Raw genomic sequence first — 25,322 nt, forward strand, 5'->3', positions numbered from 1 at the left:
CGGACCATACCATTTTTGTCGAGGGAGAGGGGAGGGACCTTTCCTCGCGGAGGATCAGAGGTGATGACACGCGCGACACTCAGCCTCAGGTCTCGCGCTGGAGACATGATGACAGCACGCTGGATCAGCTTGCAGTCTCTGTGAGAAGAATAGTTACCGCTCTACCCTCGCTGCATTGACGAGGTAAGTTGTTTTCCCATTTTGTTGGTTCACCGTAGTGTTGTCTGCAGGTAGAGCGCGTTACCTTCCCCAGGCTTGCTGGTGATGAAAAGCAGACCTTCACTGTCCGCTCAGTTGTTGCTGATGCTGTTTATAATCACTGTGTTGTACTTTGGAGCTGTGGCTTCAAGGTGCTGTTTTGTTGTAAAAAAAAAAACAAAACAACCTGTGGTATTTCTCTGTTTTAAACACTTCTTCTGTTTATCTTCGCAGTCATTACTCTTTCAAGGACAGTCCTTTATGTAATGTGGAGTTTTGGGCTCTGACTGTAAACCCGTTTTATCCACAAAATGTCCTCCTTTCTTCTTTCACATGGCTAACTTGTGTCTTAAAAACTACGATCTAACACACACAGTTTTTCAATAACAATAGATGTTTCCTCCGTGCCATACTGTTATTTTTTCTGTCCTTAGTCTGTTATTTCAAGTGATTGTAACACACACACACACACACACACATATATATACATACATATACATATGATCTGACCTCATTTTCCAAATGCAGTTCTTCTTAATTTCAAGTATTCAGAAATGTTATGTTGTGCTCAAACAGTTTTGGCATCCACCAAATACCTTACGTAGGAGAGAAACTGTGATCTTGGAAACTTGTTATAGATATTTGTAAATACATTTCTCTGACAGGTCCCTTAATAGTATTTTATTAACATTTTGTATTGGCCCTGATGGTTATGGCAAAAATAGCTTTGAGTTTTGGGGAAAACAGTTAATTTGTATGTGTGTGTGTGTGTGTGTGTGTGTACTTGTTGACTCTTGATGGTGTGTGTGTGTGTGTGTGTGTGTACTTGTTGACTCTTGATGCTGCTGCTCATACCATTTGATCCTGAGTTTTGTGTGCGTGAGAAAACATTTTACAGCACGGGTAATATCAGGTTTAAAATTGTAAGATTTTTTAATTTCACAAAAACTTCTTAATGCAACTTAAGATGACGGAAATCTTGCAAATCATGACCCATTTTAAGTAAAAAAACAAAACAAAAACATACTCAGGTCCACTTTCAGCCAGACCTGCATGCCTGTAGTAGACAACACAAGTTTCCCGACAGTTGTGCCAGATAGAGAGAGCGGGGGGGGGGGGTACTGCTCAAGGACGAGGAGCCTTGGAGCTTTCTTGTGCGTTGTCTTTACACAAACTCTCTAGTTAGGACTAGTTAGGAGTTAGGACACTGTAAAGTAGACACACACACAGCTGACAGTGTTTTCCATGTGTTGTTATACTGAAGCATGTTGGATACTGTGACATTGTAAAGATTAATTCAGGCATGCATAGGATGACAAATACTTTACGAGTAGCTGGAAGCTGCCTGCAGGACAGTCTGTGTTTTGGCAGCGCTGACAGGTTAGCTAATGTGTGGATGTATGTGTGGACATGTAGCTCAGGGGTTTTCTGAGCAGTTGGCTGGCTGGTCATCGATCCACTGTCTGTTGAGCAAACTGTGAATGGGAGCATTTGATGTGGGTCACTGGTCAGTGATGAGCCCATCTGAGGGTCCACTGTGTGTGAGTGTGTATGTGCATGTGCGTGTGTGTATGTGTACAACTGACATCCCTTTGCATATGTGTGGCTGTGGGTCAGTGATCACAGAGCATCTGCAAAGCTGGATGTTTTTCTCTTTTAATTCTTCCGGTCTGAAAGAGATGCTGCACTGACCAGCTGACACACTGCCCGACATTCCTCTGAACCTTAATGCACACACCCACGACCACACAAAAACAGTTTTGGTCATATTTGTATTCATGCATTCACTTGTCTGTGTGTGTGTGTGTAACTGTGTAATATGATCAGCTATTGAAAAGGCGGGGTGGAGTTTGAAGAGTGTAGCCCTGCTTGTCAGAGTGAACAGAAAGAAAGAATAGCAGGGATGCTGGATGTTTTTGTGTTTGTGTGCGACTGGTATGTGGGCCTGGCCAACAGAGAAACAGCCTGGGGTTCTTATCTGACCTCCTCCAGGATGACCTTTCACCCCTCAAGACAAGCCCTTTGTGTCCACTGAGCCTGAGCCCATGGGAGAACGTGTGTGTGTGTGTGTGTGCATCTGCATATTTGTGTGTGTGTGTGTGTGTGTGTATTAGAAGTATAGGCCACATCAAAGTCTTACTTAAACATTGTTATCTAGACTCACCTTTGACCTTTGCGGTCATGAGACATTTCTCAAACTAATACATCCATGCCTTCAAAGCAGACAAGCACATATGTGGGTTTGCATATATTAGCAAAGAGCTGAGCAGGACATAATGGGTATATATTGGTCTGATAGATAATGTGCAGGGGTGTTACCCAGAGCACCTGACACTCTTCTAAATTAAATAACTTTGATAGAATTCAATAAGTTGGTAATAAATAATTCTGTTCCATCATGTCCAGAATTACATTGATTCATAGTAGAGTAAGAAAGATAAATGTCTTAGTTTTTGTAGATCAGCTTTAGTATTATCCTACTTGTGTCAAAATACTTAAGCTACGGTGAGGTAGTATTTTCTTGGGATTGCATGGGGCTCAGAGTTTTAAAAGGATCCTAAGTACAGGTTTGTATGTGTGAGGTTGTGTGTTTGAGGGTGGTGGTGGGAAGGGGGTCCGAGGGGTCATAAAACACCACAATAGTGTCTCTCTCCCCAGGGTGAAAGAAAGACAGAGACAGAAGAAAAGGAGGAGGGGGAGATGAAAGGATCTCCCACTTCCACGTGAGGGAGAGGGGAAGGAGGGGGAGATGGGAGGAGAAAAGATCAACAAAGCTTCATGAGAACTTTTACATTCTGCCTCTTTCTGTCATCCCTGCTACATGTCTTATTTTATGTGCCTTTTGGGTTTTGATAGAAAATAGGAACGAGACTTTCCTTACAAGTAAATAAAGAAAAAGGTAAGATAAAGTAGACTTTAATGATCCCACACTGGGGAAATTCAAACTTCTAAAGTATTAAAATAAAGTACATGTGCAGCTAGAGATCAAAATTGACTGCACAACACAAATCACATTTCCTTACAGCCCTTCGATTTTGAAACATATTGGTTGACACAACTGCATCTACTGTATCCCATATAAATCCCTTCAAAAACCTTTGTTCTTCATGTTGTTACAATATTGATTAGTAAAAAAAAAAAAAAAAAACTACTTCCAACACTATGCAGTTGAAATGGCTCCAGATTACCAGTTGGTCAGTCGTTTATGATATTGGTCAGGATTCAATAAAAGGTGGAATACACCTCTACTGCTTTCATCTCCTCTCTCCCTGTTTTCCCTCCCTGTGTCTCTTCTCTCTCTCTGGTTGTAAAAAGATCAGTCTGCTCTTTGGTAGAAGGTGTGATTACTTCCTGTCAGTGCCGGCTGTGTTATGACAGGGCTTTTTGTTTTCCATCCTCTGTCTCTCTACAAAGTGGTGCAAGGCCTTAAAAGTCTGCACAGCTTTTTTTACATATGAAAGTGTGGAAGCAGAAGGTGGCTGGTAAGGTGTGTGTGACAGAGGGAGGGTGTGTGTGTGTGTGTGTGTGTGTGTGCGTGCGCATCTTCAACGTGAATTTCAATAGGAGAATGGGCTCAGCCTATTTCATTCTGTCATGTAGAACTTTGTAGCTGGTACAATCTGTAGCTTAGGTTTAGGTTTAGGTTTAGGTGAGGTAGCTGATGCCGTTTTTTGGCAGAGATCAAGGGAAAGGCAAAGTTCCCAAGGGTGAGCAAAGGAAATAAATTTAACAACTATTAAATGTGCAATGTATGTCATTTTTGCTCATCTGAACAATATCACACATTTTGTAGTTTTGGCCAATGTACCTACAGAGCTTAACAACCAGTTATAAATTGTGGAACATACGTATCCTGAGAATAGTGAAATTGAGAAATCATACAAATGTGAAGATGAAGTTAAAAGAGCAAATTAAAGGGTTTCTTTAGCACTATTGGTTCCAAATGAGGAAAAACGAAAGGTGAACCCAAGATACATTTTTTTTCTCCTTTAACTTCGCTTTTGCTGTCGAGATGCAATGCATGAGTTTGTAAAGCAATGCTTCACTTTGGAGACAGAGAACGTTTACCATTTACCTGTGTGCCTTTACATTTAGTATAATCAAAGTCTTGCAGATTGACATATATTGTCTTTGACTTAGCCTGAAATGCTTTTGGTTAAAACATTGTGGCTTTGAAAGAGAGCAAATCCTTAGTCTGAAGGGAAGCAAGCATAAGACACAAACAGCTTTAACCCTTTTATAGGGCACTCATTTAAATACTTGAAAACTTAAAATTTCAACATTGTTATTGGTGGATATAAGAAGACTTTTTAAAAAAGTTTCAGTTTTCAAGTCAAAGTCAAAGAAGTTACCGTATATGGTCACTCGCCCACGTAAAAGAAAATCCCAAAAATATGTAAAACATTTATTTCCAAATTACCAATCAGACATATATTTTACGGAACTTATGACACTTATTTCAAAATATCACGCGCCTGATACAGTGCAAAAAATGTTGATTGGCTGGAGAAAGTCACATGATTCTGCTCCTTCATTGAGAGATATGGGGCGTTTTAAAAGCCCATGGAAGTGACCATATATGGTTCCTCGCCCGATAAAGGGTTAAGCCTGTAATCCGACACGTTGCTGACTAGTCAATGAGTCTTTTGCTTCCAGTTTTCTCAGTCATGTCTAGCTTCTCGTGTGTATGTGTGGGTGAGTGTATCAGCTAGCATATGGGCGGGTTTAGAGGAGGGGGATTAAGTTGGCGTTTACAGTCCCACTGACCCAGTTTGTTTGCTGTACAACACATCTTTTAGTCTGACAAAAATGAAACCTTAGCCTTTACACATTCAGCAGATTTATGTACAAGCAAATTTCAAATTTTGAAAACAAGGTTGGCAGCAGTGACAAAAGCAGTGTGTAGTAGTGTGTGTGAGGTGTCTTGCATAACACAATGCCAAATAAATAATACGGCACACATTTAAAGGACGTTGTTCAAAGAATTTGTCTTGAAGCTGACTTGAGAACTGGCTTGAAAAATGAAAACAAACCACAAAGTATTAGGAATATGTTTCAATACTGGTTGGAAATATTGTCATTTAATTTCATGCAAACTCCTGATATCAGGTTTGAATTGCACTTTGTTATACTTGGACATTTATTATGCAATTAATCCTGCGAAACAACCAAAAAAAAGAAAATCTGTCTGCTCTCATTCAGTCTGCCTCAAAGCCAACTGGAGCTGAAAGGAACCAGCTTTGCAAAACACTTTCAAGAAAGGAAATATTCTAACAATAATAGAATTCTAATATCCTGTTTTTCTTATTAAACAGAAAAATACAATCGCACACCTTTTGAATTTAAGATTCTCTCTTTACTGTTTGTTTAGCTTTCTGTTCATGGTCATGAGGGAGAGATGTCAATCACATTGGCAGAAGCTTTAATGCAAGTGTGTTTCTGGTGATATATTTAACAACTGCAACAACAGTAGTCAGTGCATATTTTGAAAAAGTACACGGAAAGAAAGATTTGTTTTCTTTTGCATTTCTGTTTGAGAGCTTGATGAGAGAGGCAAACCATAAATTGATGCAAGGAGAGAGAAAGAAGAAAAACAGAGAGAGGGAGTAGTGTCTAGGTCAGGGTGTCCTGACTCTGTCAGTGCAGCTGATTTTATGGCATGCTGTCTGGACAGATGCCATCCACACTCATAACCACTGCTTATGTGTGTGTTTCCCTGTGTGTGTGTAGATTTTGTGTAGTTTTTCTTGATTTCAGTGTTTTGTGTGTTTGTTCGGTGTTTCAGGGTACAAATGTGGATATGTGTGTGGCTTAGACACTATTATATAGAAGATTAGATATTACTCAGATTAATTATTTTCTTCTTGTTTCTTTTCTGGCTGGCAAACATATCAGGTTAATGGTTACTGCAAACAAAAACAGTTTCTGAGAGTCCCAACATATGGTTACTGTGTTTTTGGCAGGACACCAATGGGGAACTCCTACGCGGGCCAGCTGCGGACCACGCGCTTTGAGGAGGTCCTCCATAACTCCATTGAGGCGTCACTGAGGTCAAACACTGTAGTGCCTCGACCTGTCTTCTCACAGCTATACCTCGAGACAGAGCAGCCATTGGCACATGATGGTGGGTTGCATGGATGCAAAGGAGAAGGTGTGATAATGAGTTTGATCAAAGTGTCCATTTCCTCTCATTTAAGTCTGTATCCGCTTGTCACTCTTGTTCCCTATTAAGATTGTATGCTTTTTGTGTATGTCCCTAACAGGCCGTACAGATAACGATGATGAGGATGATGAAGATGGCTCAGAGTCTAACAGCCCTCCAATACCCTATCAGATGAAGCCCCCACCTGAGGGGTGCTGCACCACAGATGGTTTGTACACCTAAGTCGTATTTCCACAACGTACTACATGACATTCAGCTCCACTGTACTTAGTGTGCCTCTAATTTGTAATTTGGACAGTACCACCAATGTAGGGAGAGCTGATCATCAACTTAGTTGGGAAACAAACAGGAAACCGCACTAGACCTTTCTTCACTTCTTCACTCTAACTTCACTGCTTACCTTTTCCTCAGCTCACATCCACCATCACTCTCCAGTGCTTCCTCTTTTTCACCATTCACACACTAACTACGCCCACAAGAGCTGCTACTCATATAACAGGGTAGGGGACGTTATGAAGGCATGGTGTTCCAGACACATCTGCACTTTGTCAGCTGGCCATAGAAAATTGTGGTTGCTATTGATGTTAGCTTGGTTACATAAAAATACAAGCTTTGTGCAGGATGTCCCTGGTTGTTGAACAACCTATCAGTTATTCTGATTGTTTCACCTCACCAGGTACTATCCAAAATAGAAAACCAAGCCATACCATGTGGTTAAAAAGTGGTTATTATACATCTAAAATCTAAAAAACCTTCAGTATATCACCATTTATTAAGATCTTGTATTGCATGAGAAAAGTTGTCACCAGGAGATGAGCAATTTCAAACAGGCACACTGACCATCATGCGGATGAAAGTGATGAAAGGGAGATAAGATAAGATATTCATGTGCTAAAGTTGGGAAGAGAAAATATTATTCACCATGATAACAGATAAAGGATGAATGAGCAGCAGAGAAATATCCAGGTCAGCTGTCTACATACTGTATATCATTATTATGTATTCTACTTTAAGACAAAGCCATGTAAAAGTCAAAGTGAAGCTACCAGATCATTTTGTGAAAATGTCTGTCCTGTCTTTTCCTTCCCACAGGCTTCTGTCAGGCGGGCAGAGACCTGCGTCTGTCCTCTCTGGCATCAGATCCCCTGGATGTGCCCCCTGGGTTCATGTTGATAGGGGTGAAGTCCCCCTCCCTCCTTGAGAACCTGCTAGTGTGTGCCGTGGACCGCCGCTTCCTGCCGGACGAACGGGGTCACAATGCATTGCTGGGTAAGGATGGAGACTTACAGAGATGTGGGAAAATATCTTCACTATTGAAAAGTGAAAAACTTTTCATAATGTCAACTTTAGAACTAAAAAAAGCAATAGTACACCATTTTGGGAAAAACCTTTATTTACATTTCACAAGAGTGACACAAAAAAGCAAGACTTAGACTGGAGACAAAGAGAAAAAAGCAACCACTAGTTCTCTCCAAATTAAAAAAAATAAAAATAAACTATTTATTTAAAGTCAACGACAATACATTTGTGAATTTTTCACCTGTGACTGTAGGTATACATAAAATTTCATAAAATAAAAGCATTTTCTGTGTGTGTGCTTCCTCCAGGTTTCTCAGGGAACTGTATGGGCTGTGGAGAGAAAGGTTTTCGCTATTTTACTGAGTTCTCCAACCACATTAACCTGAAGCTCAGCACCCAGCCCAAGAAACAGAAGCACTTGAAGTACCATCTGTACCGAAACAACCAGGGCGTGCTGGTTAAAGGAGCTCCCATCTGCTGGAGGGGACACGGTAGTAGATGCATATATGTGCTGTATTTGACAACTGAAGTGGTTCTCTGATTTAAAATTTGGTACAACAGTATTTCTGATAAATGATAAAGTGTGATTTAGAAAAAGCTAAATATATTCTTGTGTTTTTAAGGTTGTTTTTAGTTTAATGCTGGTAACCACTATATAGTATGTGTTATCATTCTTCCACTGGGCAACTGCAAATGAAAATGACTGTATGTATGGATAAGTTAATTAACTGAAAGGAAAGACTTTTATACCTACAGGAAAAAGTGAGGTCTTCATCATACCCATAATTTGGACACTGGGGCTCTACACAGTTAATGTACTGTAGATGTGTTCATCCTAAGAATGTATAATGGAAGTGAAACAAGCAAGCAAAATACATGTACAATGTGAGAGGTATGAGGTTGTACTTTCACCAGCTCACAAGCACAATTCATGTATTCGGACTTCAGGCCGACTTTAGGCCGTGTATTTTTGTCCTAAGTCCTACAATCCGACATATATTGATCAGGAATCTATGCGTGTACAGGTCTGACCAGATGGACAAGTAGTAAAGCCTTAAGGACAGGTGAAAGGTGAGACTGCAGAGTGTATATAGAGGCCACAGCCTGGAGGTCTCATCAAATTAAAATAGTGTGAGAGGACACCAAAGGCTTGTGAGAAGGGACATTAACCCTGTAGATGGAGTGCTCTCTCAATGTTTCAATGGGGTCAGCATCAGTAGCATAGTTTGGACAGCTGGTCTTGACTCATTCCTGGCAAAAAGATGATATTTCTTTCCTGGACACTGCTTGCTTTAGGGATATGAGAGTGATATGAAATAGGGGAAAGAGAGAAGCATACACTGTGGTTCCTGTAGGATGAAGCATCCCTCCATACCAGTCATTCACTCACTCCTTTGCTGCAGGGCCATCTGTTGTCTCACTCCAGAACTATGTAGTATTATGTCAAGCCTGTTTCAAGAACCAGGTTTACTGAGTTATGTGGATAACTTTGCTGAACATGTCTAAACTGAGTCCGTTCCAGGCTTTACTTAATTTACTCATTTAAACTTACTGCTTGGAGTTTGCACATATGAATGGTCATACACATCTATACACACAGACTCACACTGAGTAACCTAGCTGTTGTGAAGTTTATTTTTCCTTGGATATCACATTACCTAGTTTGCACGTCTGTGTGTGTTTCAGATGGCAGGATGAGACAGATGGGGCCCAGCCTGTCAGAAGGCCATGTGACATCAGATGAACAGCCACCAAACATGGCACTGACTCACCCATCACACACACCTGGCAGCTACACAGGTAATACACAGAAATCTGCTCACACTTGAATATCAAATCCAAGCATGTCACGCTGAGTTCATTGAGCTGAAAGACCACAGACAGTTGTTGGCACACACCTGTAGCTCACTAGAACAAGCAGTACAAGAGACAGAAGGCAATAAGTGACAAACACACAGATATTCTTTCATGAAAGATTAAGTTATTAATCGATTTTTTTTCTATCTGTCTGTAAACAGCAGGATCACATGTGGACCCAAGTGGTCTGCCTCAAACAGTTGATGTCCCCCACCCGCTGACAAATGGCAACCATGCTGTTCCGTCTGTCACCCAGCCACCTTTGAATCAGTCAGGGCCTGGGAGACCCTCAGCTACAGGTACAGATTGTGCACAGACTGGTAAATTCAGCTGTATAGTCCATTTAACAAACAGAAGGATGTGTATATATGACATGTACTTTGAAAGATTTACACATTTGTTATTCAGGTTTTTATGAGTTTAACTGTCCAACACCTTCACTTAAGATTAGATGAGTGAAACTCTAAATATTTAAAAAGTAGAAACAGATTTGCCAGCCCTCATGTTTCTTTCACTATCATACAAAAGTACACCCATGACAACCCATAAACATAAATCTCTGACTGAAGAGCGAGTGAGATGAGGAATGGTTCAGTGAATTTGTGTGCATATGCAGTCATATTATTCCTGGCTTTGTGGAGCATCCTGATTGAAATGTTTGTTTAAATGAGAAACAAACAAAAGTCCTGGCAGTTATACACACTGAAACTCTTGATGTGATTTTTTCCCATAAAAATTACCCTGGAAATATTACTTTAGTGAGACATCTTGTTCCTTCTTCTCAGTACTGCACTTTTAAATATTGTTATAACGTTTTAAATATTCCATTATCACTCTTGTACACAAGGATAAGATAAGATGTATCTCATAAAATGAAAAGCTGTGAATGAGAGCATTTTTAAATATCACAAAACAAGTCTAAATCACTATTAAGTTAAATTCTTGTGAAATATACCAAAACTAATGATAATAGATAATAGTAATATGGTAAAGTAGACTAACTCACCAACTAACTGCATGCAAACTAAGGGTTTAAAGTTATTAGAATCAGAATAACTTTTAATCACTTTTTATTGACTTGAGTAACATGTAATGTACTGCTGCTCATCTAAAGTGTAGAATAAATGTAAATTCTTATTTAAACTAGTTTCTCACTTTTATCTGGTTCCTTGTGTGCATGTAAACGTGGTCAGTTTGTGTCTGTTGCCATTAAGCCCTTTCCCTGGGTTTCTTCACACCTCTGAAAGGGAGAGCTCCTACCAGTGGCAGCCATAACAGTGTGTGTGTCTTATAACACCCCTGCTATACAGGAGCCGGCCAGCTGCATTGTGTGTTGGGGGTTGTCCTTTGTCTTTCTGTCTCTCTCCCTCCCTCTCCTTCTGTCTGTCACCTCTATTAACCAGGGTTGTAAAATTCCCGCTCTGTCTCATCTTTTTTCCTGCTTTCTCGCTGAATGAAAAGCTTCCTTCCTGTCAATGTTGTTTTTTTTTCATGGCCCTTTTAACAAGTGGACCTTTTATGTGTCTCCCTATTACTGCATTTCAACACAGAGGAAGAGGAAGAGACAGGTTAATGTATGACTAAAATACAACTGTTTTATATTACTGTATCAACAGTAAAGGTCCATCATTTAGTGTATGTTCAGTTGATTTTGGGGTTATTTAAATTTAAGAAAACAGACTATATAGGAAATCATTACTGAATCACATTGAGTTGTAAAAGTGTGACACTCAAAAATGAAAATAAATAAATAAATAAGCTCAACAAATGACAAATATTAAGCAACTTAGCATCAACTTACGAGCATGAGCAATGCCAATGGTAAAATATGAATACAATAAAATATTTATGTACACATTAAAAGTGTTAACGGGTAAACTACAAACTTGCTATGCAATGTTATATGAATTTTCTTTTTTATACTGCAGGGCCACATGCAAATGCTGGACCTCCAAAAAAGAGACACAAGGGTTGGTCACCTGAGTCATCTGCCAACAGTCTGTCGGAGACCACTGTGAAGACACCACCCTCTTCGTCAGCCTTATCAACATCATCAGTGCCCTCTGTCATCACAAATGGAGCCAGATCAGGTAAGAAAGAGAAGAGATGTATACAGACAGACAGGCTAAAGGGAGAAATGTGTGAAATGATGTGATTTGAGATATGTTTTCATTGCTATATGTGTAATCAAGAAGGGTTTCTGTGTCTTTGTGTATATGTTAATGTGTTTTTGTGCTTTCTCCAGAGACTGCAGCCCCGCTGAATTCATCCCAGGGGTCCTTAACCCCACTTTCTCCCCCAGGCCTGTCTGTAACAATCCCTGATCAGCTGTTACACATCTGCAGACTGCAGCCGGTCATCTTTAAAGGTCAGATCATTTCCATTACTGATTTATGATGATAGGATGCACTTTGTTTTTCTTCAGCAGCCACACATACCTACACCACCTACAACAGATTACATTATTGGTACCAGTGAGAGAGTTAACCAATCAGTCAAAATCATTATTGACTAGTATCATTTTCCATCCAGCTGTCACTACTAGACTTTCTCAAGCAGGTGAACAGGTGAACTTTGCAGTAGCCACCCAACAGATGGCCATTTTAGCTCGCCTCTTCCCACAGGTTAGAGGTCAGCCCACACCCGAGGCTGTTTCTCAGCCCTTTTGCCCTCCCCTCATCCCCTCCTCTCCACCCTTTTCACCCGTTTCTATCACCTGTCAACTCCACCTCCCCTCTCCATCTTCTATACACTCAACCAGTTCCCACATCTGGTGTATGTACCTTCTATTTTCATTCTGTTCTCTTCTTATTCATCACCTATGTGGCCTTCACCTCACTAACCACCCATACTATAATTTCCTTTTTTTTCTGACACTTGAGCTGCTCTTTGTACCTTCCATCACATACACCTATCCCTACTATTAACACCCTCTGCCTTGGGAGTAGCTGCATTTTCCCACCGCTTGACTGGTATCTATTTGAGTTTATTGCAGTGTCAGATGTTCATATAGTAACTGAAACACAATACACATGTGAACATCAAAATAAAACCTAACATAGGTCATGATGAAATACCTACATCCTTTTCTTATTATAGAATATGTTTTTTTTTTCTTTGCAAGACCTACTTTTGCATTTCCATTTATTTCATTGCAATCATTTGACAGATTTTATTGTCCAGAACCTTACCATCCACATACAATGGGAGCAATTTTTGGCAAAGTATATAACCTACTGATACTTCACTATGTGAAATCGGCTGAATGAAAACCCTACGGTTAACAGCTAAATCTACCACCGGAGCTATAGACCCAAATCCAAGTTATTCTCAGCCACATCACTGCGTTCATCTCTCATTGACATAGGTCACGGCCCACTCCCTCAGCTGACTGGAAATGTCAGTGAAGTGCTCGTCAGTTCTCTGCTGCAGAGTTGTTACCTGAGCTCCCAGACGCTCCCCAGAGTCTACCAGCACTATGGACCATCACCCATTCAGCCACTGTCAACTGAGATGCAGATTCTACTCACAGTATACTACCTTGTTCAGCTAGGTGAGTTTAAACCTGCTTCCAGAATAAAAGCTGTTGTCATACACAGTTTAGTAAGACTGTACAGTGGAGTCAAGTGATTGATCTTTCATGATATCATTGCTATGCCTTATAATGGCCACTAGAGGGCAGACTGGTTAACAGTTAATAAGCTATTCCATTATGTATTCTTCTTTACCTTACTTACTGTTTTCTTTTTCTCTCACCTATATTAATCCAAGGCCCTGACCAGGTGCCCCTGATAGAGGACTTGGAGCAGATATTCATGAGGTCATGGAGGGAGTCCCACCTCAGTGAGATCAGACAGTACCAGCAGCCTCAAACACCCGCCAGCCAAGGGAGGCACTATGGCATAGAGGTGAAACAGGGCATCTGATAAGTCACTGATAACATCTAGTTTAATAAACAAAAAAGAAACAAATTCTGATGACAAGACAGAATAAGACTAGATAAATGAACAAATTACTTATCCTTTTCTACTCTGTCATCAGACCCCATCCACCCTGCCTGGCCTCCCACAGCATCTCTCCTTACCTCCCCAGAGCCAGCAACCCCTGACCCCCAGCCAGCTCCCCTGGCTCGCCCAGCTAGCTGCATCATCCTGTGGAGAAGGCGTGGTGGTGTTGGGGGAGCAGATCGGATCTTTGGCTCAAGGCATCCAGCAAACGTTCAGCAGGCTAATGGAAGGACGGCTCGGAAACACAAACTACGTGGTCATCATTGTCACTGCACCGGGACAGGAAACGCAGTCATGTGTGGTAGTCACAGGTGGGAATTGTGTTTTTACATGTTTTTATGTGCAGGTAAATGTTGTAAAGTTTCCCTAAGATTGGAACTGATTTTGGTCACTACACTACAACACTCTCAGCTCTGTCTGCAGCACATATAGTCACAGAATATGTAACACAGCTGAGCAGACAATGGCGCAGAGTTAGTAGTGTTTTCATTGTAAATTGCTAACTAATTTGTGAAATACATTTCTGGAAAGTTAGTAATAACAATGACCCAATCATTTCTCCTTTTCTTTGCTAGTGATGTAGCTAGCCAGCTAGTACATTCAGTATTTTAACAGAAATACAAAGCCTCGTTTTGACAGACTTTTGTTTGCCCTGTTAAAGTTTCTGAATTATGCTCTTAATACAAACACATGTATCATGTAACATTTTCAGTTGACAGAAACTCTTCAAGGCATGGATTGTGAAAAATTTACAGGAACGTGTTGTGTGGTGGCTAAGTCACGTGCAACACCTAGTAAAATTCAGTATTATCAGTCTGGTATGGTCTTTGGCCTTATGTCAAACCGGTTTTAATATTTTTTGATCAAAAAGAATAAAGCAGCATTTTAATCCAGGGAATATTTGTTCATGTTGCAGGTAAACGCCAGTGTCGTGCCTTGGCAGAGAGTATGTTTTCTCCCAAAGAGGGTCTGAAAGAAATCAACCACCAACTCTCCACCGGTGTTGCCCAGGAACTCATCCACTACTGCAATTCCCTTGGACAAGGTGTGCCCGACTGTCTGCCTGCTTTTTTGTGCGTGCACATTTGTGTGTGCACTACAGATATATTAATGTGTGCCTTTCTGTTCCTTAGATGGTGATTTGGATTCCCTGCTGAATAGTGCCACTGTGGACAGCAATGAGTCATCACCCTTATCCAGTAGTCAGGAATCATCTGAGAGAGAGACTGTTAAAACCACACAAAGTCCAAAGGATTCACAAACACAGTGTTCAAAAGAGTCTACCAGCCCTAAAGAAAGAGCATCAAGTCCCAAAGACACCTGTTCAGGTGAGAACGAGGCTGAAGTGTTCACTGTATATGAAATGCATTTCCTTGCCTCACCACAATGTGAAAAATAAAACTAGTGTTTGGTTAAATTTAAAAATGTCCATTTTCTTTAGTATTACGTTACTAAAGTTTTTTTTTTAATTTGCCTTTTGTCTGCTTGCTGATGTAACTCATCTCTTGGATCCAAGTGATTTACTATAGAACACAGAAAAATAATCAGAGATAAAAAAATTTAAGAGTCTTTGTGTGCAATGATATAATTTTTGTTTGTACGTGTGCAGAATATTCTGTACAGTGGCGTGAGGTTCGGCCCATCCAGCTGGCAGTGGCCAGAAAGCTGCTGTCCCATGTTTGTGCCATAGCAGACTCCAGTACACAGAACCTGGACCTTGGCTCGTTCGACAGGGTCAGCTTTCTCATCCTGGTCCCACCCTCTGAAGTCACATTTCAGCAGACTGTTCTCCACCTCTGGAGCTCTGGTTAGTTACATGTCTCATGTCTTTGTCAACATTATCTTGTTTTATGGGTGTATCTATAAAATTATGTGTTTTTATGTTGACCTGTAACATCCTCTTTCTCTTTGTAAATCTCAGGTGTCCTTCAGGAACTTGGGGGTTTAGACCAGGAGTGTGTATCTCAACGGGAGGCTGAGCGTTATGTGGTCAAGATGGATCAGAGTGCTCAGGCACGAATTGACAGCCTCATCCAGGAAGCACACAGCAGCTCATACACCCTCTACATCCTGGTCCATGACCATGCACACTGGGACATCAACAGGTGTGTGAGAGAAAAACAATAATAAATAAATAATAATCAATGTGTTTGCTTGTTATTATTCTATCAGTGCAACAGCCCAGTAACTGTGTCTCTTTCTCCTATTCAGTGCGACATGTAGTAGCTCAGACAGTGGTTTGGGTCTCGTGGACCAGCTCTTAAACTCCCGTCAAGTCAGAGATGCTCCAAACATCTTAATTCTCCACGTCACCTCCTTCCCCTTCGCCCTGCAGACACAATGTACCCGTATCAGCCCCTACAACGAGATCCACTGGCCTTCCGCATTCAGTAATGTAAGACAGAAGTCTAAATGTGATACACACTGTATTTAACACACATTAGTGTCACATATATGTATAATTACACAAATGAGTGATCAGGACTTTATACCTAAATGTGTGTAACCATAACATTGTGTATTTGTGTGTATAGGATGTGGACCTGTATCATGAGAGAACGCGGTACTTTGGTGTGTCAGAGCTTTTAGAGTCAACCCGTTCAGGAAGCAGCCTGCCACTGATGCGTTATGATTCCTCCTTTGAAAGCATGGCATGTGCCCTGGAAGAAAGGTAGCACAAACACATACATGCTTGATCTACACAAACACCCTTCACTTCACAAACAAGTTTGAATGAACTATAGGCAGACACAAGAAAAACAGCAAGAAAAACCTTTCAATCTCTTTCTGTCAGGTTCCCGAAACTGCACAGTGCTGTGATCCGGACTACGGTTTTGATCCAACACTACTGTGTAGCTCTGATGGCTGCATCCGGCAGAATCAGCGGGTCTCACAATCTTCACAAACACACCTCTGTGGAGACCCTGGAGATTGTACAATCACTCCTTACTGCTGCCCGGCAATGTCCCGCCCACCACGGCCACATGGTCCTGCTGCGGATCCCCTCCTTGGCTCTGGCAGCATGGGCACACCGACGGCTGTCCAGGGTTAGAAGGCAGCTGGGTCTGGAGGAGAGTTTTGAAATCATACTGGGGAATCCAAACCAGGCTTTGAATATTGGACAAAGCTTCACTGACCAGATCAAGGTGGAGATATATCTTTTACTGAATAGATTACAAGTAGAAAAATATAAAGACACTTACTGACTGTGAAAATTGTTTCATACTCAATACACGTGTTCATTGTCCTGCAGACATGGCTGAAGATCCAAGATGCTGACTGGGTTCCTCGGACCTACCTGGAGTTGGAGGCACTTCCTTGCATCCTGATCCTCTCAGGATCTGAGCCACTGGGAGAATCACTGCCCAGGTACACACACGCTGAGTTCAAATCCTAACTAAAACCTTGCTCCCTTTGTTCCCAGTCCTCTGTGTATTGTAGTTTTATTAACATGTGTTAACTTTAGGACAGAAAATTGATTTATTGTTTGGCAACAGCAAGAGTGATCTTAAGCCTCCATGACTATAAATTAAGTAGTGTAACACCATGGTTTCTTGCATGATAGCTACATAAGCTGTAATAAATATAACAAGAGTTTAAATAGTGAATTACTTCTGCCCACAGGTCATTGAAGTACTGTGATCTTAGAGTGATTAGCTGCTCATACCTTCAGCGCACCACACTTGAACAAGAACTAGGACTAGCTGCTTATCTAGTGAGGGCAGAGTCACGACCCCCACACAATCCTGGACCAGGAAGTGACCTGCTGGAAAGTGATGCAGAGAAACTCAGCAGTACTGACAATGAGGAGGAGGAGGGACAGGAGAACGGTGAGATGAGATGCACATGAAGGATTTTAAAATGTGAAATTTCTAGGAATATTTCAACTGTTTGGTGGTTAATTTATATTTTCTTATTACTCTTCTTTTCCTCCATCCATTTCCAGGGGACTCCCCTCTGTCATCCAGCCAGCTGCTCCAGTCATGCCCAGATAGTGGAGCTTTAGATCCCTTCCCTGCACACAGCACAACCTCTCCAAATGTTCAGAAAGGGACCATGGACACTATACAATCTCCCTCACACTCACAGACTCAATATCAACCCCAGCCTCCGTCTCAATCTTTTCCATATTCTCAACCTACACTACACCACCAAACCCAACCTCATGTTCAGAGTTATTCCCAGGCCCAACCAACCTCCCAGTTGCAACCACAACCCCACATTCAGAGTCCAAATCAGCCTTTATCTCAAATCAATTCCCAACCTCAATCTCAACCACTTCCCACCGCCCAGTCTCGCCGCCAACACTCCAAATCTACCTCCTCTGGCTCCTTGTCCCCAAGAGCCTCCTCCCCTCACCTGAGCTGCTCCTGGGCAAGGGGAGTGAGTCGCCCGCCTTCTGTGCTCCTCCCTCATGCGCTCTACGATATTATCACAGCCAGTGACAGAAGTGGGCTTCCAAGATGTACTTCATTTCTGCCACACATGTCTGTTGCATGGGCAAGCAGCTTCAGGTAAAGCAGACGCATACAACCCAATACTCACACTATTTAATACTTCACTGAACTGGCAGTAGTATGCAAAGTTAGCATTATTTGAACATGTACAGTAAAATATAATGCCAGTAGATTAATTCAACCTTCATTTTCTTTTTTTCGGTCATTTTCTCACAGAACGTCCTCTACTTTTAAAGCAAACAAGTAGTCCAACAATGTGATAAATCCTTGGAAACCTTGTATCCTATTCATCAAAAAGAGTTGATTTCCCTGAATTCAGGCAAACAATCAAGGGTTATTGTGTTTAAATCTTAGTTTAGTATTCAGGTGTTATTAATGTTTAGAATTTAAAGTTAATAGGACTTAATATATATAGTATCGTAGGCATCGACTTTGACTTTTTATTAAAGCACTTAATTATTTCATTATAACCACAATGGACTTATGTAGTGTTATTCTATGTGTCCTGGAAAGTCTGGAAGCTAAAAGTCTTACAAGTAGAAATGTAATTATAACTACAGTATGTCTTTCATGTGTAGGCCTTTGCTGAGTAAGATGATGACATGTACAGAACAGTCACTGTACTATCGTCAGTGGACAGTTCCACGCTCCTACCACATGGACAGCAGCAATCGCACCGAAGGACGAAGTGACAACTTCCACCCTCGCAGGCTGCTGCTCAGTGGACCCCCACAGGTACTTTCTGTCTTTTCTTTTAATCAGACCTAAGCTCAAGCTGTCTGGTATCTTTGCGTCAATTTGTCTGTGTTCTCTCCACGGTCAGGTGGGTAAGACAGGAGCTTATCTGCACTTCCTGGGTATTCTGTCTCGGATGCTGATCAGGCTGATGGAGGTGGATATCTATGACGAAGAAGACATCAACTACAGTCAGTATCAGTAGCTGCCATTTCTCACATAACATCTTAATTATGGAGTCTAGGCTTCTAAACAGCTTACTCCCATGCATTTTCTGTCTGTTTGTTTCCCCAACCCATTTCTTTTTTTCAGTGTATTTCTATTATTGCATCATTACACTGTGCTGTGAACTCATGTGTAATGCATATACTTGTATTTGTGCTGTGTATCTAGGTGCCCAGGCAGAGGGGGTGCAGTACCATCCGCCCAATGCTTCCTGGCCAAACCCAGACATCATAAAGGCAATGCCCTTTGACTACACCATCCATGACCCCAAATATGATGACATCAGCTCTGTCTATAGCCCTGGATATAAACCCACTACTGAGGGTAGGCACAGTCAGAACAATTCAATATATTAACACACAACCACAACTATATTCACAGAATATTTATCTTCTCAAAATGTTGTTGCTTGTAAACAAAACAATCCAGACATTTCCCCAGAAGTCACCTTTATCTTTATCTTGTGCTACTGTCCTAATCTGTCTTTGCCTCTGTTGTCCTTTCAAGGAAACCCTGTGCGTCAGGAGGATGTTTACCTACGCAGACGGACCTCTAGGATCAAGCTGTCTAAATATGCAGCTTACAACACCTACCACCACTGCGAACAGTGTCATCAGTACTTGGGCTTCAACCCAAGATACCAAGTGAGCAGAGCACAACAAACACACACTCATACTCTGTAAAAGTTATCTAAATGTAAATGTCAGAAGAGATGTTGAATGTACTCTCTAATCTTTTTTTCAGATGTATGAGTCAACACTGCATGCCTTCACGTTCACCCATCTACTGCTTGGGGAAGAGATCCAGCTCTACTTCATCATCCCAAAGTCTAAAGAGCACTACTTTAGCTTCAGCCAACCAGGAGGCCAGCTGGAGAGCATGCGGCTGCCTCTCACCTCTGATTGGGTAAGTTTAATTGTGTAAGAAGCATTTCTGAGGGTCTGACTGTACCGAATAATTTTTAAAAAAATATATATGTGTGTGTGTGTGTGTGTGTCTGTGTATATATATATATATATATATATTTGGTTGCATTTTATTCACACATTTTATTCACACAAAATCTGGTGTTTTGTCGACTAATGCTGGCCAGTCTGACTCATCCTGCCGTTATTTAACAAAAAAAGACATAACAAGCTCAAATAGTAGCTTTTAGTAGCTCTTTTTGCCAGTACACAAAAATAATAAAGCATTAGGATAAGGCCCAGGTTGTGCTTGAAAAGAACTGGCTGTTCAGAGCACCCGAAAACATGTGAAAATCTAATTTGCAACTGGCTGTTGTATGGGTTTGTATAGATGAAAGTGACAGAAATAGTTGGGTAATAAAAAAAACAGAGCTAGAGAAAGAACTTCCAACCCAATCTTATTTTCTCATCTCCACGCAGCTGGCTAAAAGCTGCTTGAAGTGGGTGTGAATGTCCCACTGTGAATGCCGGTTTTAGAAAGTTGCATCCAATTCTGACATTGCAGAGGTGTGACGGAGAGAGTTACAAAACACCTCAACTAGCCAACAAGCAGTTCTGGTGGACAACAACCATTAGTGAGGATATAAATAGTTTGCACAATATAGAAAACAGGTATAGAAATGAGGTGAATAAAACAAAAATCAGATGTGCATTACCCATTAAGCCGTCTTATTATTGCAAAAGTGTTTAGAAACATTATCAGAGTCAGTGGTTCAGTTAATCCCTCCTGAGTATAGACACATACCACAACACATTACCATTGAATTGTGGTGATTTAGGGATAGGGTCAACTACAGTGCAACACCCTCAAGCTCCACTGGGTGGTGCTACAGACTCACTCAGATTTTCCTAATTGGGGAAAAAAGGGTTACGGTAACCCAGTGGTTCCTCTTTATATTCCTAAAAAAAATAATTACACAGAAGATTTCTGTTCAAAGTTTTTTTTAGTACAAATTAGTGAAGCACTGTTCTGTCACTTCCCTAGAGCCCAGATTGTATCAAGAGTCCAATCTTCACTCCAACCACTGGCCGACATGAACATGGTCTGTTTAACCTGTACCATGCTATGGATGGAGCCTCACATCTGCATATTCTGGTGGTCAAAGAGTATGAGATGGCTGTGTATAAGAAGTACTGGCCCAACCACATCATGCTGGTACTGCCCACTGTCTTCAATGGAGCTGGAATAGGTATGAAAGGACTCTTTCCTAGTAGTTACACGGACACATGGAGTAGTAAAATGTTAGTATCAAAATTAACCTTAATAAACAATCCCCATTGTCATGCAGGTGCTGCTCACTTCCTGATTAAAGAGCTTTCGTATCATAACTTGGAGCTGGAGCGCAGTCGCCGTTTGGAGGGAGGGGGCCCGGCAAGTGACGTCTGGCCCTTCATCATCCTGGCTGATGACTCCTGTGTCATGTGGAACGCAGTAGACCTGGATGCCCGCAAGTACATATAGACACTATTATTTCAAAGAATAAATGTGTAGGACAAATGAACTATTACTTGTAGTAGAAGTAAGAATATGTTTATTCATTTTATGAGCTGGTTTTAATAATGCTACTGTTTGTTTTTGCTGTTGTTAGTGGTCCAGTGGAGCATGCTGTGTCACTGAAGCAGGTCTTACAGCACATGGAGGCCTGTCCAGACCTGGCTCACTATGGACTCTGTGGCATTAGGAAGTGGAGCAGCCGTGGACTCACAGGTCAATATCATACACAACTATAACCTCAAGAATGACCATAGAGTGTAATATTATACACACACACACACACACACACACACACACTAATGACTGTACCTGTTCATAAAGTTGCCTTGAAGCATCCTGGGCAAATTCTTGTTATGGATGCCTCAGATCTCACCTGCAGATATAGATTGTTATGTCTGCATAACCCGCTCTTAGCCCCCATTAGCCAGTGCGCAGAAGCCTCAGATAACAGAATACAAAGCTTATGCTGACAGAATCTGTTTTTTGTTTTTGTTTTTTCATACTCATATATTTGAGTAATACCATGGATTTAAGTATCATGGGAATAAATTTGATGTTGGGATTTATTCTGTTGCCTCCAGGTAATAAACAAAGGGAGCCCTTCTCTAGAGGTCACCTTCATGACTTCCTCCTCCTTAATGTCGACCGGAGTCAGAACGTCCAGTACGACCAGAACCGCTTCACCTGTCACGATGTGGACTTCACCCTGAGGCTACACAGTGCCGGACTGCTTGTCTGCAGGTTTAACAGCTTCAGTGTCATGAAGAAGCAGATCGCCATAGGAGGATACAGGACATTTATCATCAAGACCAAGGTAGATGCTGATGACACAACATATTACTCACAGAACATGATAACAGCAATCTAAATTTCACTTAAAAAAGATCTTTAAAAAATTGAACCGTCACTAATCCAGAGAGATGGTATGGTATGGTATGGTGCAGAAAGCACATAATAGTATTTTTGGATTTTTGGTTTGGTAGCTGATGTTTTTTTAATTTCTATTAAACAATATAATTATAAGTGACGTATGTGTGTAACAGTAAATGAAATATATTTTAGTTATAAAGTTTTATGATAATAAGAGTTACTAAATAAAAGTTTGAAATTTGTCCAGATGACAGATGTTCCTACCTCAGTGGGGCCCTCACAGTACGTCTGTGCCCCAGACAGCAAGCACCTTTTCTTGGCTACACCAGCTCAACTCCTCCTGGAAAAATACCTCCAACACACCAGCCAGAAACTGTTTCCACTCAGCACCAAGAACTACGCACACCCTGTACTCTCTGTGGATTGTTATCTCAACCTAGGACCTGAGGTATACAAGCACACATACACGCACACATGGACACAGAATCACACTCTCTTTGTTTGTGGTAAATTATTGTCTTCTGAACAGAAGTATGTGTTAATATATCCATAAGTTCTAACATACAGTATATAAAAGTCACACTCTTCTTGCCTCCTGTAGGTGACGGTGTGTTTTGTGAGTTCCAGACCTCACTCTGTCAACATTAGCACCACAGGGCTGCTGTTCAGTGGCCTTCTTCTCTGTTTCGCCGACTCCTTTGTGACTCCGGGGTTCCTCAAGAAGTTCTCTTTCCTCAAAGGTACAAAGGCAGACCAAATACAGAAAATGAAAAAATGTACTGATGTCTGTGTTACAGGTGGGACATATGCAATGATGTACTGTATTTTCGAGTGACAGTAGTGTATGGAACAACTTATACATGACATGTTAGATCTCATTCTTAATATTCATAACAAAACAAACAACATTACCATATGGGAAGAAGAAGCATACTAAATAACTGCAATGGTGCAACCTTTGTTGCATGTGGTACACCTGCAACATTTTGATTTCCATGTCATAGTCAAGTCTCTATCCCTCTCCCTCCTGTCTGCCTCCCTGTAGGTGCGACTCTGTGTGTGATCAGTGCAGATCGTAGCTCCTTGAGGCAGACGGTGGGCAGGCTGGAGCTCGAGGAGGAGTGGAGGTTCAGGCTCAGCGACGAATTCCAGACTGCCAACGCCAAGGAAGACCGACCGCTCTTCTTCCTGACTGGAAAACACATATGACTGAAAAGCATGTATAGAGTGAGCTACAAAGAGTCACAGTTGGGATTGAAATCACTTTAATATGAGAGGAATGTGTTTTTTTACACACTCTCATAGATTATGAATGGATGCATATTACCCATATCTGTGAGGCCCACTTCTGGAGAGAATATGAAACATCATCATGACCTATTACTGCACACACACACACACACTTACATAGATTTGGTGAGGTCTCATCTCCCAATATCAAGACAGACACATTTGTCTGTTTAAGGTTGTGATCTTTGAAAATATTAATGTGTTATGGCCAAGGAAACAAAAGGAAATCATTTTGCAAAATATATATTTTATGTGGCTTTTACTGAGTCCTGTGAATCAGGAAAAGATTGTTCAAGAAAGTTAAATGAGGATTATTCTAAATGGTATTGTTTACATTTAGTGTGGTATCCCTCCACAAACCACTTTTATGATAGCTTTATAAGAGTATCCAACTTTTTTACCTAACAAAAAATACTCATTGTAGCGTGGCGACAAAAGGTTTAATGATTCATCTTGTAAAAACTCCTGTTGATAGATGAATACAGTCTTGATTTATAGTATATTATAGTAATTAATGTATTTCTTCTCGGTAGACTCAGTAATTACAGGTGCTGTTTTTGCATTTCTTCATAGGTTTTGCATGCTTTTATTGCAATATCACAGTGTTCTGCCCACTTCCTTGCAGGTGCACACAAAATTGGAAGCTTTAAAAAAAAAAAGGATAGACACAATCATTTGTGTGCAATGGTAGCCGATGTTTGGCAACAAACATTTTTTGTAGATTCTAGTGGAAGAGGTTTGTTTTGCATGTTTGTTTTTACATATGAAATATTTTGAATATATTTTGTCTTGTCAGTATGCAAAAAAAGTACTTATTAACTGTGTGTACAACTATTTTGTTTGTATGTAGAATATTTGCTATGCTTTATGCTGTGCACACTGTATGAGGATTTTATTTGTAACTATTGAAGAAACACAAATCCACTGTGTGTTGGCTGCATTTGACAATGTACACTTTTGTATGCCTTTTAATTGTATAAATGTACAGACATTTTAAATGACTTTTGTCCGTGTGTTATTACGTCCTCGTGCCTTTCAGACACAAAATTGAACAGAGCTTAATCTTAACTAATCACTTCACAATAGACAATCTAATAAAAACTGTGTAGTCTTGTGCGGCTTATGTACTGTAAAATTAATTTTTATGTTCCCTAGATTACTCGAACTGCTTCAATCTGCAGTAGACAAAGGCTGCCTGGCTAAAACAGATTTTATGTGCACAAAAAAGAAAATGTCCCCATCAGGCAGAGGTATGTCCTGTAGCACTTGTGCCAGTGTTTGGGAGATATTTGAGACAGCAAATAGAGCCGCTAAAGTCCAAATGGCTGCTAGTTTAAGAATCACTAACAGAGAGAATCAAATGGCAAACTTAACCCTTCAGTGACAGCCTGCCCTCAGATGCTCCCTCTGTCCTTACATGGAGCGCACTGATGTCGTTTTCTTTTAGTTTACTCAGGCAAAATAACTCCCTAACATACTAAAAAAAAACACAAACAAGCATAGTTTATTTTTTAATGTTTTGAATGCCAACAGAAAAAAACAACAAAAATTCATGTGTAACTTATAATGTTGCTGTCATATGTCATCAGTTGGTACAAATCCCTAAAGTATGTATGTTTGCTGGACACTGTGTGTGTTTGTGGAGACAGTGGCGTCAGACAGTCAGAGTAGTAGACAAGAAGTATCCAGCATCTCTGGACCCTCTCAGATTTCCTCCAAGTAGTCCATTCCCAGAACACACTTGTTGATAAATTTAGTCTA

General features: G+C 40.9%; 1 protein-coding gene across 2 annotated transcripts; it reads left to right on the top strand.

Annotated features, from left to right (window-relative positions):
- Positions 1 to 52: 52 nt before the first annotated feature.
- Positions 53 to 24,545, top strand: greb1 (growth regulating estrogen receptor binding 1). 2 transcript variants are annotated; one of them, XM_027281694.1, is made up of 34 exons: positions 53 to 183; positions 6,162 to 6,349; positions 6,462 to 6,569; positions 7,454 to 7,630; positions 7,969 to 8,151; positions 9,347 to 9,460; positions 9,679 to 9,816; positions 11,446 to 11,607; positions 11,763 to 11,885; positions 12,885 to 13,070; positions 13,289 to 13,425; positions 13,559 to 13,835; positions 14,441 to 14,569; positions 14,658 to 14,852; positions 15,134 to 15,331; positions 15,446 to 15,629; positions 15,736 to 15,919; positions 16,059 to 16,195; positions 16,319 to 16,670; positions 16,778 to 16,893; positions 17,149 to 17,354; positions 17,471 to 18,038; positions 18,560 to 18,716; positions 18,805 to 18,907; positions 19,110 to 19,265; positions 19,449 to 19,585; positions 19,686 to 19,847; positions 20,892 to 21,096; positions 21,196 to 21,358; positions 21,496 to 21,614; positions 21,983 to 22,215; positions 22,519 to 22,719; positions 22,873 to 23,011; positions 23,317 to 24,545. In XM_027281694.1, the coding sequence occupies exons 2-34, from the start codon at positions 6,169 to 6,171 to the stop codon at positions 23,478 to 23,480; spliced, it is 5,994 nt and encodes a 1,997-aa protein (XP_027137495.1). In that variant the 5' UTR covers positions 53 to 183; positions 6,162 to 6,168; the 3' UTR covers positions 23,481 to 24,545. The 2 variants fall into 2 exon arrangements, with proteins under 2 accessions (XP_027137495.1, XP_019117930.1); XM_019262385.2 differs by having other exon boundaries at positions 6,162 to 6,322.
- Positions 24,546 to 25,322: the final 777 nt, after the last annotated feature.

Source organism: Larimichthys crocea, chromosome VIII (genome assembly GCF_000972845.2).
Source record: "Larimichthys crocea isolate SSNF chromosome VIII, L_crocea_2.0, whole genome shotgun sequence".
Classification (NCBI taxonomy): Eukaryota; Metazoa; Chordata; class Actinopteri; family Sciaenidae; genus Larimichthys; species Larimichthys crocea.